Raw genomic sequence first — 12,615 nt, forward strand, 5'->3', positions numbered from 1 at the left:
GATAGTATGAGGTGCACATTGTGCACTGGTACATTTCACGCTCATCGACGTGACGTCACTATTACTATCAATATGCATGAGTCTAATAAGAATCACTTCGAACTGTCTGGAAAAGTAAGCGAAGCAAATGTTCCCATAAACACATAAGGAATCAACAAAGCTATCTAGCATATAAAAAGCATCAAGCATTTTTAAGCTTGCATTCATAAAAAATTTACAAAGAGCGAACATCTTAGGCATAACCTTACATTTTGGACCACGTGAGAGCACGCGTAGAATTTGTATGCCGCATGCGCAAGTAACGGTCTTTCTGCTAATACGTGTGACGTACGTATGCTTCAGTGTGTGCATGTATTGTACGTCAGCAGAAACAGCAGCAGCGTAAAAGGAAATTGTTTTCAGTTTCAGTTGCTGTCAGCATTTGTCGCACAGTAAGCAGTCAACGACAACAATTGCAACGGTTTTTGTAAGAAACACAAAAAAGCAATATAAATATACATATATAAGCAAAAACAAAAAAAAGGGGATAGGAAAAGTGTTGAAAAACCACAAGTGGTAGACAAGAGTTGAACAATAACCGAAACAGTAAAAGGATGGAACACAAAAGCAGAAACTTATGAAGCATTTGAAAGTGATTGTGAGTGTGTGTGTGTGTGTGTGTGTGGGTTTGTGTGGCATATGGAATAAAAAAGGGACATTCAAATTTAAATCCCGTACGTTGCAGCAGTGCACAGACGCGTATGTGCCTGTTTGTATGTGGGTGTATGTGTGTCTCGGTATATGCGCCTTTTAATGTATGAAAAGTTTTTCAAGGAAAACGGATACACACTGTTTGAACTTTTTTTGAAGGTGCAAAATGCAAGAACAAAGTTTCCACTTTTCTTTCATTCTTATTGTCTTTTTGTTTTTGTTTTGTTATCGCTCAAGTGGGCGTGTGAGTCATGTTGAGAATTGCAAGTGGTCGCCAGGAGCAACAGCAAAGCGTACGAAAAAAATAATACGAGAGTACATGTACACGCACATATGGAGGACTGTCGGCACCATAAACAATATGGCCACAATATGCCATTGAAATGCATTTCGTTTTCTGTTACATTTTTATTGATTTTACTCCAATCTTAAAACCATTCTTTTTTTTTTTTTTTTGCTTTCTTTTTGAGCAGGCGCTGGCGCTAATTGAGTTGGTGTTGATGACATGCATAGGCGAATCGTTCGCGCCTGCCATTCGCATTTACAACTGAGCAACAACAACAGCAGCAGCACCAAAGGCGAAGAAGGCGTACAAAGGCAACAACAACAAAAATAATATCACAAACAACGACGCATACATTAACAGCTAAAGACGTGAGCAACAGCGCTAAGTGACAGACGGAGCCAGCGAGCTAAAGCGAGTGGGGCAGAGAGAGATACAGGGAGAGCACGCAAAGCAGAGTTGCATGTGTGTGTGTGTGCAATATGGAAGACCTTTTTCTGCTAATTATCAAGGAGTCAACGGGCACCAAGCACAACGCGCTGCGACAAACGGCGCAAATTGCTTACGGTAAATGCTTGCATATACATATATATACTCTGCGTTTTGACCTTTGTGTGTGTGTATGTGTTTGTGTGCGTGTGTGAACAACAACAGCAACCACAACAATAAAAATCAACGGCAATGGTAACGGCAACAGCAACGGCAACAACAACGGCGCATTGAAAACATGCAAGAACGCAATTTCCTCCTTTGGAGTTGTTACTTTTACTGTTCTTCCTCTTCGCTTGCTACTCATTATTGTTGTTGTTGCCGTTGTTGGCGTGTCCGCCCTTTTGCACATCCGTTGGCATTTCCTTTGTTTTATACCCTGCGGCAAATGAAAACAGTTTGAAAAACGGGAATATCTAGTTATTGTGCAGAGAACTAAATTAGAAGAAAACAAGAGTCCAAAGAGTTAGTAAAAGTTTGTGTTAAATTTAACTTAAAATAACTGAGTTACAGTTGGATTTCAAAAGCTATTAATATATGTACATAAATATTTTTCCATTAAGTTACCCAAAGTTTCTATCGGATTTAACCCAAGAAGTCTAACAACTAAGTTAAAGTCAAATTTCATTGTCTGTTCATATATTTTATTTATTTAATTTGAAATTCTTAGCTGTCTCTAGGGTATAAACAAGTCAGTCGCTTTCGGCTTGCTCTTTTGGCTGTTCACGGCTCTTATCTATGACCGCAGCGGCAGGAAAGTAGGCAACAATTTGTGGCTAGTTTCGCTTGTGTCAATTCATTACGCAATTTGGATCCAATTGCTGGCCCAGAGTATTCTCTAGTCGTACGCATTCAAATAGTCCATTTATCCCGTTACATTTAGTTGTTGTTGTTCAATAAGTTTGTCATTGACCGCGGCAGCAGGAAAGTGGTCAACCATTTGTGGCTAGTTGCCGTTTCATTGCCTGGCGTAATTGTTGGCCTGGCCAGAGCACCGTGCGTTTAATGCTGATAAGCCACTTGGAACGTTTCGTTTCGATTTCGTTTGACCATTTATGTATTTGCAGATAAACTTTATCGACAGCATGGCATACACAGGGATCCATCGCACGAGCTGCGCTCCGTGTGCTTTACGGCATTGCAAATGGCCTTGGACACGAAGCGGCCAAAGTTCATCACAATGGGCCTTAACGGTCTGCATGTAAGTAGAAAACAAAGAAAACGCAAAAGCGAAAATACATAAGCAAGCAGCTTGGTATGAACAAAGGGCAACAAAGAGACGGACGAGTCAATTATCGAACGGGTTTCCAGGCAATTGTCCGCCCGTTTCCGTTTCCGTTTCCGCACCGGATATGCTCAGACTGACGGCAGACACGAAATTGCGAAAATTGTAAAATGAGTTTAGCTAATTGCCCAAAGCTAGTCCCAGTTCCACCTCCAGTTTTCCTATTGTACCAATCCATCATAGAGAATTTCTATAATTATTGAGGCCAAGGCTAACAATTGCTTCTCACGCAATTTTCAATCAGTTCTTAAGGCAACCTGAACAATGATACTGTGAATTGCACTTAGAGTAATGAATATAAAACGAACTCTTACGAACTAAGGCTTTTCCATTTATGATTGCGATTGCTTTTGCTTTCATTCCAAGAGCTACACTTAAAATAATTAAGAAACTGGGGTGGCACTGAGCTACAGACGAGACGTAAGTCTCAGGACTTTTCAAATCATTTCGATGGACTATAAGGAGCCTTTTGAGCTGCACTTGAATTAATTAAGGAGATTTTTGGAAGTAGAAATAGTAAAGATGCCAATGCTGACATACATGAGACTCTGAGAGAAATGCTGGCAATACAACTAATAAGATTTTACAGCTATTAATCTGAGCTACTTGAAAATCTCTATTAGCAGTAAGATTCAATAGGATTAATTCTAGTATAAGTATGCAATTTGTATGAATCTCTTTCATATTTTTTTTTATATATTATAATTGGCAATCATGCAACCATAGCTCTAGTTGGAGCCACTCCCAAGATTCAAGCTAAAACCCAACAGCTAGATTTAGAGGGAATAATTTCAGCACTACTTTCAATTTGTATAGCATACTTATGTGAGCTTGGACTATATGCAGTGGCATTCGGCATATGCTCTACTAATATCTGCTCTTTTCGTATGCCCACAGCGCGTCATCAAGGATGAGCGCTTCTACATTGGCCTGGAGCCGGAGGATGACTCAGTGTGGCTGCCCTCGCAGCTGTTGCGTGCCACAAATGGAATTTTGCCGTCGACGAGCAGCGAGGACACCGTGGTGAATGTGTTGCGCCTGTTCCTGGCCATGGCCTGCTCGCCGGCCTGCACGCTGAACGGGAGACTGCTCATCGAGATACTCTCGCGCTGTGGCGAATGCTGGGAGCTCGGCTCACGGGCTATTAAGGCTGCTTCATTGGCTGCCGCCTCGCAGTGTTTGCGCACCTTCTGCGCATTTCTCATCGAGGAGGCCGAGGAGGTAAAGAAGACGGCGCCCGCTGGCCTGATGACCCAAACACAGGCATCGGCCGTCTACAACGAGGTCATACCCGTGATGCAGTGGCTCTGCAGTCGCCTGGTGGAGCCGAACGTCAACAATGCGTCGCCGAACAAGAAGTGCGAGAATCCCAGTTCGCTCTATCTAACCGAATGCATCCTGACGCTCAGCTCGGCGCTGCCACGCAATGTGCACGCCAATCCGCACTTCACCTCGTTCCTCTGGCAAAAGTTCTGTCCAACGCTGGCCGCGGCGCTCGGCTCGCCGGGTCGCATTAATCTGGACAAAAAGTTTACCTACAAGTAAGTGAACAAGCTGTGATTGATGATGCTATAGGTGATATAGGATTTATATGTCTCTCTCCCTCATCTGCTTTCAACAGAGACGCACTGCACATGATTGAGAATGAGGCGCGCGGATTTTTCACTGGACCCGGCTTGGATGGTCCGCAGGCGCGTTGCGTCTACCTGACTGCGATTCAGCTGCTGCGCATTGCCGGCGCCCATGGGTCGCTGCGTCCAATGCTGGAGGCGCTGTTCCATCGCATGGTCCTGCTGCCGGCGCCGCAGAACCGCACCGAGCCGTTGCGCTGTGTACGCGAGATCTTCAAGAGTCCGGAGCGCCTAATCGATCTGGCGGTCATACTCTACGTGGACAAGAACACGGCGCAGGGCTGCAGCGACGAGATGGCGCTCTTTCGACTGTATGTAATTTGGGTATGGTTTGTATACGAATCCATATTGAGAACTTTTCTCTTTGCTTACAGCCTGGTGGATGCCATGGAGGAGTGCGCGTATGGAGCCAGTGCGGGCAGCGCCACTGAGGCGAGTCTGCAGGCGAGCGTGGAGTGCATGGTCGCCCTGCTGGATAGCCTGCAGGTCCTGTGCAGTGGCGAGCTGACCGAGTCCATGATCAGTGATCAGATCGTGCAAGTGGTCAATTCGCGGCACGAGCAGCTCAAGGATGCGGACTACTCCGGCCCGTTGACATATCAGAGCATGGCAAGACTGCCGGCGCCATATCGGGATGCGATTGTGGAGTTTCGGCAAAATGTGTTCGAAACGTCGTCCGGCTCGGAAAGCGAATGTGAGCCGCCGCATGAGCAGGACGCGGCCTCGAATGGCTCGGGCGACACAGAGGGGCCGGAGGACGATGAGCCGAGCAGTTCCAGCGATGAGACATCGCGTGTGGAAAACCGTTGGCCATATTCCCACTTGGAGGCGCCCGTCATGCCCATCCGGACGGACAGCGACAACGATCGCCAGCATGCGCGCGACTTTGCGAAGGCTTTGCGCCAGGATCTGGTGCCGAAGCTGCTGCGTTTGCGCAGCTGCGTCGAGCTGGACGAGGCAATGCAGGAGTTCGCGTCAGCCGTGTGCCAGGAGAACAGCATGAACTTTTCCGATTTCGATTACAATCTGACGGCCATCAATGCGGATGGCATTTACCTGGCCATCTACTCCTCGCTGCTGCTCAGCCTGCAGCTGATGCGTGCCGGCTACTACGATCAGCACTCGGTGAAGGAGAGCATCCTGGTGCCCATGTCGGAGCAGCAGTTCGTTACCTCCGTGCAGAATACGGGCGTGCTGGTCTACCTCTCCTCGCCCTGGCTCTGCGAGCTGTATCAATCGGTTATTGTGTCCAATATACTGGAGGCCATGACACGGCAGCAGCTGGAGGGCAGCGGACCGCGTTGTGCCCTGGTCGACATGCTCTGCGATGCCGGCGGATTGGCCAACACGCAAATGCTGTCCGAGTGGCAGCGCCTGCAGACGGCGACAGTGAAGCACAGCGATGACGAACAGCACGATAAACGACGCGAGGCGGCAAAGAAATTGTGCCGCCGCCTGCTCACCTGCTGCTGGGACTCGATGGTCATTGTGCTCAGCTCCGGGCTGGGAGATCTGCAGAGCACCGCCTCCAACAAGCTGGTGGCGCTCTCCAAGCGCACGCTGCGCGTCAAGGCCAAGACGAACAAGTCCAATGGAGAGGCGCTCTACGCCATGTGCCTGGATGGACTGCATTCGGTGAGGACACACATCCTACATATATATAGCTATATATATCTTAATATCTAGCTAATCCGATGCCAACTTTTGCAGGCTGCCACCTTGAGCAACAGCCTGAACTTGCAGCATTTGGCTGGCAAGATACTCAATCTGTTGGCCTCCAATGTGTGCCAGACCAGCGGGCCACGCATCTCGGCCAGCCAGGCCATGTCCATGGATGTGGTACTCACGGGCGGCCTGAATTTGGGCAGCTACAGCGCCGACTGCTGGCAGAGCATCTTCGCCGTCTGTCGCCATGTCAGCCAGCTGGAGCACGAGATCTTCAGCATGCAGAATCCTTCAATAGCTGCGTCGCCGGGCAGCAGTCGTCGCGATCTGGAGACGGGCGAGAAGCTGAGCAATGGAAATGCCCAGGATAAGCTCAATCTGTCATCGATTCCCATCGACGATGACGAAACGTGGTGAGTGCGGCGCTAAGCCAAATACTGGTATAAGAGATGTTATCAGAGAGAGAGAGAGGGAGTAGATGAGAGAGATAGAGGGAGAATAAGAGGGCGGCAGGAGAGAGAATAAAGAATTGTAAATTTAGAGAGAGGAGAACATAGAGACGAGATAGGAAGTAAATAGATGAGATGAGAGGAGAGTAACTGGAGGAGAAGAGCCGGGAAGATATACATAATAGAATGAAGAGATAGAGAGCGTAAGAGCGAGAGAGACAGTAAGATAGATAAAGAACGAAAGAGAGGTATCAAGTGAAAGACAGGAGAAGAGAGACGAGTATAAAAGAGAAGAGAGAAATAAAGACATGGACAGCGCAGGACGATTTCCAATACAGAATCAATTGATAATATCATCTTTCTATAAACTCTTAATATAACCACATACATACATACATACATATATATGTCTAACTAAAATGAATCTAACATCTATTTGTGTTTACAGCGTGGATGTCTATAGCTTCTTGCAGGCGCCGCTGCAGAGTCCCAACACGAATATCACGTCTATCCTGAAGGTGTACTCGGGCACCAATGAGACGGTGCTGCTGAGCCAGAGTGATACCTCGAAGGTGCTCTGCGCGCTGTCCCACCAGGCCGAGAATCTGTTCAGCGATGCGGCCGAGCGGCTCAGTCTGCCATCGCTGTGCCAATTCCTGAAGCACCTGTGCCGCGCCTCGCGCGATCAGCTCTACAAGAGCCAGGTGGCCCGCAAGGGCGGCGGCACACGCATCTGGTGGCCGAGCAAGGGCTGGAAGAAGATCGACTCGCTGCCCATGTCGCTGCTACTGCATCGCATCGGCGACGTAACGCTCAAAGTGTTCCGCAGCTCGCGGCCGCTGCTGCACGTGCTCAAGGTGTGGGCCATCACGGGACCTCATCTGATGGACGTAAGTAGGCTTAGTGGATGTCCATTTGACTTCGATATATTTTAATTACCGTACTGCTTTCAGGCCGCCTGTCATCGGGATCGCATGATATCGAAGCGAGCCATCGAGTATATCCACGATATCATAACGGCTCTGCTGGTGGAGCAATCGGAGCTGCCCTATTTCCACTTTAATGAGGCGCTGCTGAAGCCCTTCGAGAATCTGCTGAGCATGGACACGTGCGATGTGGATGTCCAGGATCAGATTGTTGCCTGCCTGTATGAGATCGTGGAGGCGCATCGCACGGAAATTCGCTCCGGCTGGCGGCCACTGTTCGGCACGCTGCGGAACGCCCGCAGCCGTATGCTGAACATGAGCAATATCATCGACATCTTTCGCGTCTTCCTCGACTCGGACAATACGCTGGTGTTCGCCAATGCGGGACTGGACTGTATATTGTGTTTGTTGTCCTATTTGGAAATCTCTGGCAGTAGCGGCGCCGGCAACTCCGGGTCGAATAACAATGCCTGTGGCGAGGACAATGACAATACGTTCCGGCCGACAGATTTTCTGCACGAAACGCTACGCTTCCTGGAGCGATGCTCCAGCATATTGGGCTTCATGTACAGCATGCCCAAGTGCCCGAACTTTCACTCGACGTACAAGATCAAGGGCATCTCGTACACGCATATCATAGACGCCAACATACCCAGCTCCATGGAGAACTTCACCTACTTTGGCAACGACTATCTGCAGACGAAGAACGAACAGTATATGATATCCTATAGATCGCTGCACATCGACAAGGATACAATTGTGAAGATCGACGAGATGGACAAGCCGTCGGGAGTGCTGAAGGTGTGGTTCCTGCTCCTGGATGGGCTTACCAATTCGTTGATTGTCTGCCCCTATTCGCACCAGGCGCCCATTTTGCAGACCATCTTTAAGCTCTTCAAGAATCTGATGTCCACGCCGGGCATCGACTTCGGTTTCTATTGCATCAATCATCTGCTCATACCCATGATACAGGATTGGCTGCGCTACATCAACAAGACGGCGACCAGCTGGCAGCAGATTGAGAAGAACTTCAAGCACTGCTGCTGCATGACCACCGATCTGGTGGTGGAGTTCATTGAGAAATCGGTGCCGGAGCAGCGGCGTCTGGGCGCTGGCACTAAGACTCGCCTCGCCCAGATCGTGCATCCCGCCGACAATCTGATCTACTCGAAGCTGAAGTTCGTCACGGAACAGCTGCCGGCGGCAGCGGACGGACAACACCAGACGGGCGGCGCACACTACGACAGCTGCTCCAGTTCGGCGAGCGATGAGCACAACAATAGCAACAATAGCAACTCGACGAATCCTCCAAATGCAAATCTCAATGTCAATCACAATCTGATCGAGTCGCCCACTAAGATATCGGGCTCGGCGACGTTGGCGCTGAAGCAGCTGCTGCTCGTCCTGATCGAGTGTGCGGCCCAGTCGCAGGAGGCGATCGCCAGGATCTCGGTGTCCTGCCTGAAGCATGTCATCCTCTCCACGGGCATGCTGTTCAACGAATCGCAGTGGATGATCGCCTGCTCGGCCATCCATCGCGCCTGTACGGTGACAATCGCGCCACTGCGCCAGCTCTCCTTTGCGTTCCACGAGAAGTCGAACAGCTTCTACGGGGATTGCGCCAACGTCAAGGTAGCGGCGCGCCGTGACAGCACACTGGAGGAGCTGGCACGCATCTATGCCCTGGCCCAGCAGGTCTTCCTATCCGACAATCAGCGTGAGCCCAACCAGAGCCAGGGCCCTGGCCAGGCGACAACCCCAACTTCCGCGACAGCCAACCAAATGAAGAGCTCCGGCTCGGGATCGGCCCAGCTGTCGGATGATCGCAGCTATTCGTTTCTGCTCTATCCACTCAACAATGGCTTCAATTCCAATCTGGATAACTTTGTCATTCGCATTCCCTTCAAGAATCTGGTTGTGGGTCTGCTGGCCAATCAGATGCTGCTGCAGCTGGTGGCCAAGCTGCTGCTCTCGCGGCTCAAGTGCGTGCCGCAGGCGGTGTCCACGTGCATCTTTGACAACTATGCCGCCTCTGCGACGACGCCCAGTCATGACTACGATCTGGATTTCCGCTCCAAGGAGATTCTGTTGCGCTGCGTCAAGCAGTACTTGATGTCCGCCCTGGAGTTCGATTCGCGTCCTGGCCTCAAGTTCCTGATGCAGAAGGTCTCGAATATCGAGTACGCGGCCAATTTGTACAAGCAGATGACCTCCTCCTGGATGATCTACTACATAGCCCTGGTCGACTCGCACCTGAACGACATTGTGGTGTACAATTTGGGCGCCGAGGATCTGAATTTCATATTGGAATCGTGCTCCAGGCTGAACACCACCACGGTCAAGAAGAAGGAGAACTTCGTGCGCTATCTGTTCTGCCTGCAGGATGCCTGGAATCTGGTCTGTGAGCTATATTTGAGCAACTCGGCGCTGCACGACATCGAGAACGGCAAGCTGCGCAGCCAGCAGCCGAAGCTGCCCATGCATCTGGGAGCGGCCAAGTCCATGTGCATTGCCCTCAATGGCAACGGCGATGCGGCCAGCAGCAGCGCCAACACGGATCTGTCCAACGATGTCAGCTACAATGGACGCCCCAGTTCCACATCGCCCAGCAAGTGTGTGCAGCTGGAGGAGGAGAATGTGACGATGACCACATTGATAAGCGAATTCCAGCCAAAGTGCCGCAGCAATCCGTTCGACACGAATCGCCAGGCGACCAAGACGGAGGCCGAGTCCATCTCGCCAGAAATCGAACAGCAGCGCGCGACGAGCATCCTGAAGGACTCGAACTATAAGCGTGCTGCATTGGCTCAGCTCGTGGTCGCCTCCATGGAACTGTTGCGCTCGCTGCCCAACGAGGCCGAGGAGAATCTCAAATTGCTAATGACGCCCACCATCAGGGAGGCGTTCCGACTCGTCCAGCTGCAGGGCAACGAGCTGAAGGTCAACCAATTTTAGGCAATGCTTGTTGAGTTTTATTTTGATCTGTAGACGCAGCTAAACATGCCTCTACACACTCCCGGGTTCACTCACCTACTCTCACTCTTCCTCTCTCACACTGTCACCCCTTGCCCCTCTCTAGATCACCCCTCGATGTCACTGGCGAGTGCATGGATAGCTACGACGCTATCAATGGCAGCACTCAGGCATGCACTAACCCATTTCCTTGATTATACAAATAATTGGTTTAACTTAATTGATGTTTTAAGCAGAGTTTAAGTCCACCTCTATCCACACTAACGTAAATTTTAACTTCAACTCAATCCAAGTTCAACATAACCTAACTTGTGGATAAACCTAACCCAAGCTCAATAGAGCCTCAGATTCAATCCAGTTCCATTTCAAATCCAAGAATCTAAACTTCAGTTTAGCTTATGTCAACTTCAATTCGATTCAAGCTAACCTAGGTTTAAACGAGCTCAAGTTCAACTTAACCTCAACGATCTTGTCGATCAGCTGTGTGGCTTTGCATAACGGTTAATTAAGGCTACGTTTTACAACGCACGCGCTCAATTTCTAACTGTATCTGTCTCTCTGTTTCGCTCTCTCTCTCTCTCTCTCTCTCTCTCTCTCTCGCTATCGCTCTCTCTGTCTCTCTCTGACACGCCAATCCACCCTGTCTCTATTTCTGTCACTCTCGCTCCCTCCACAGCAGGCCAAACCATTTCAAAGTAAAAGCTCAACATGAAAAGGCACAAAAAAAGTAAACAAACAAACAAAAAACTGAACGAAAGTACAATTCGAATGCTGCAATAAGAAGAAGATGAAACCGAATACGTATTAATTAACGAAGAACAGCAGATAATTCCAGGTGTAAAATGTAGTAAAACCAAAGAAGCAGAAGATGCAGCAACGCTAGCAACGTAGTCTTGTACATTGTAACTATTTAGCAAAAACAAAAACTAAAAACCTTTTTGAACCACAATTTCAACAGCCCCACAGCACGTTTACCCATTAATTCCATTATAGTCATAGTCTTTCTTCCCCAAACTCTGTCTCTCACACACTTTCTCTCTGCCCCTCTTGTATGTGCACCACTGTAAAGCTCTGTCTCTCTCTCTCTCTCTCTCTCTCTCTCTCTCTCTCTCTTTATTTCTAAGTTCATTTTAGGCGCCTTTTTAGAGTCTAGGAGTCCATTACGTAATGAGAAATCAAAAAAAGAAAAGCTAAGGAAATTCTTTTATAATAGTGGAACATGTGTACTATATATCATCGATCGCTATTATGTGTTGTGCCTAAGTAGCTAACCTAAAAAAATAAATTTAAAAAAAAAAACAAAACTGAAATGGGAAAAACTAAAACAAAATCCAAAAAAAAATATTTTTGATGGCCTTTATGCATAGAGCGTAGCGCCATAATCAATTCAAAACTATATGCCAGCCTATATATACGTTATATATAAATATATATATATGTATACTATATAAGCGAGATAAAACCTAAAATATGTATATCTTAGCCTAAGAGCCGCTTTAACGAACTTCTGTATAGCCTGTATATTTTCGAAATTAACGATCTATGAACATATATCGAGATAAAAGTATGCGAAAATCTTAAGATAAACAAAAGATCTATATAAGATCGAATTTCAGCTCAATGTTATAGACATATTTAAAGAGAACTAAATGTAAACTGTATTATAGCTAATAATTTGCCTATACAAAATTATCCATATATATACAACTATATATAGATATATATATATATATAGAGTATCTATGAAATTGTATTATCTATTATATATATATATATATATATACATATATATGTATTATAAAAGTAAACATATAGCAAATGTTAACTAACACAAAATCAGTGCCGCCCATTAATCCACGATTACCACCATTAAATATTAGTCAAACACACAGACACACACACACACATACACACGCAACCAAGCACAAACACACACATACACATATACCTATAAAGCCTAGAGTACTTTATGCATATACTTCACATACTTGTATATATACATACATACATATGTACGTGAAAACAATGTAGACGAGGGTATTCTATAAAATTGAGGCTAGAAAAAGAAATTCAAATTTATTTATTTAAATATTTATATATGCATATATACATAGTTTGTTGTAAAGTCGCGCAATAATGTAGAATACCCCCGACAATATATTTTGTGTATATATCTTGTATGTGAACCGTTGTCCCGCGCTGCCTTTAAACTAGCATACATTTT

The 12,615-nt window shown here is 47.3% G+C and overlaps 1 protein-coding gene across 5 annotated transcripts; it reads left to right on the plus strand.

The window, feature by feature from the left end:
* The first annotated feature begins 290 nt into the window (after positions 1–290).
* Positions 291–12,547, plus strand: LOC108656904 (brefeldin A-inhibited guanine nucleotide-exchange protein 3). 5 transcript variants are annotated; one of them, XM_018109303.3, is made up of 9 exons: positions 291–431; positions 1,164–1,540; positions 2,530–2,663; positions 3,645–4,288; positions 4,369–4,689; positions 4,753–6,013; positions 6,089–6,456; positions 6,941–7,382; positions 7,446–12,547. In XM_018109303.3, exons 2-9 carry the CDS (start codon positions 1,456–1,458, stop codon positions 10,371–10,373), a joined length of 6,183 nt encoding a protein of 2,060 aa, XP_017964792.1. In that variant the 5' UTR covers positions 291–431; positions 1,164–1,455; the 3' UTR covers positions 10,374–12,547. The 5 variants fall into 5 exon arrangements, with proteins under 5 accessions (XP_017964792.1, XP_017964791.1, XP_089121019.1 ...); XM_018109302.3 differs by having other exon boundaries at positions 330–466; XM_089264893.1 differs by having other exon boundaries at positions 333–460; positions 1,161–1,540.
* The last annotated feature ends 68 nt before the right edge of the window (positions 12,548–12,615 follow it).

The sequence above is a fragment of the Drosophila navojoa genome, chromosome X (assembly GCF_054131105.1).
Source record: "Drosophila navojoa isolate 15081-1374.11 chromosome X, UAZ_NAV_1.0, whole genome shotgun sequence".
NCBI classification, from domain to species: Eukaryota; Metazoa; Arthropoda; class Insecta; order Diptera; family Drosophilidae; genus Drosophila; species Drosophila navojoa.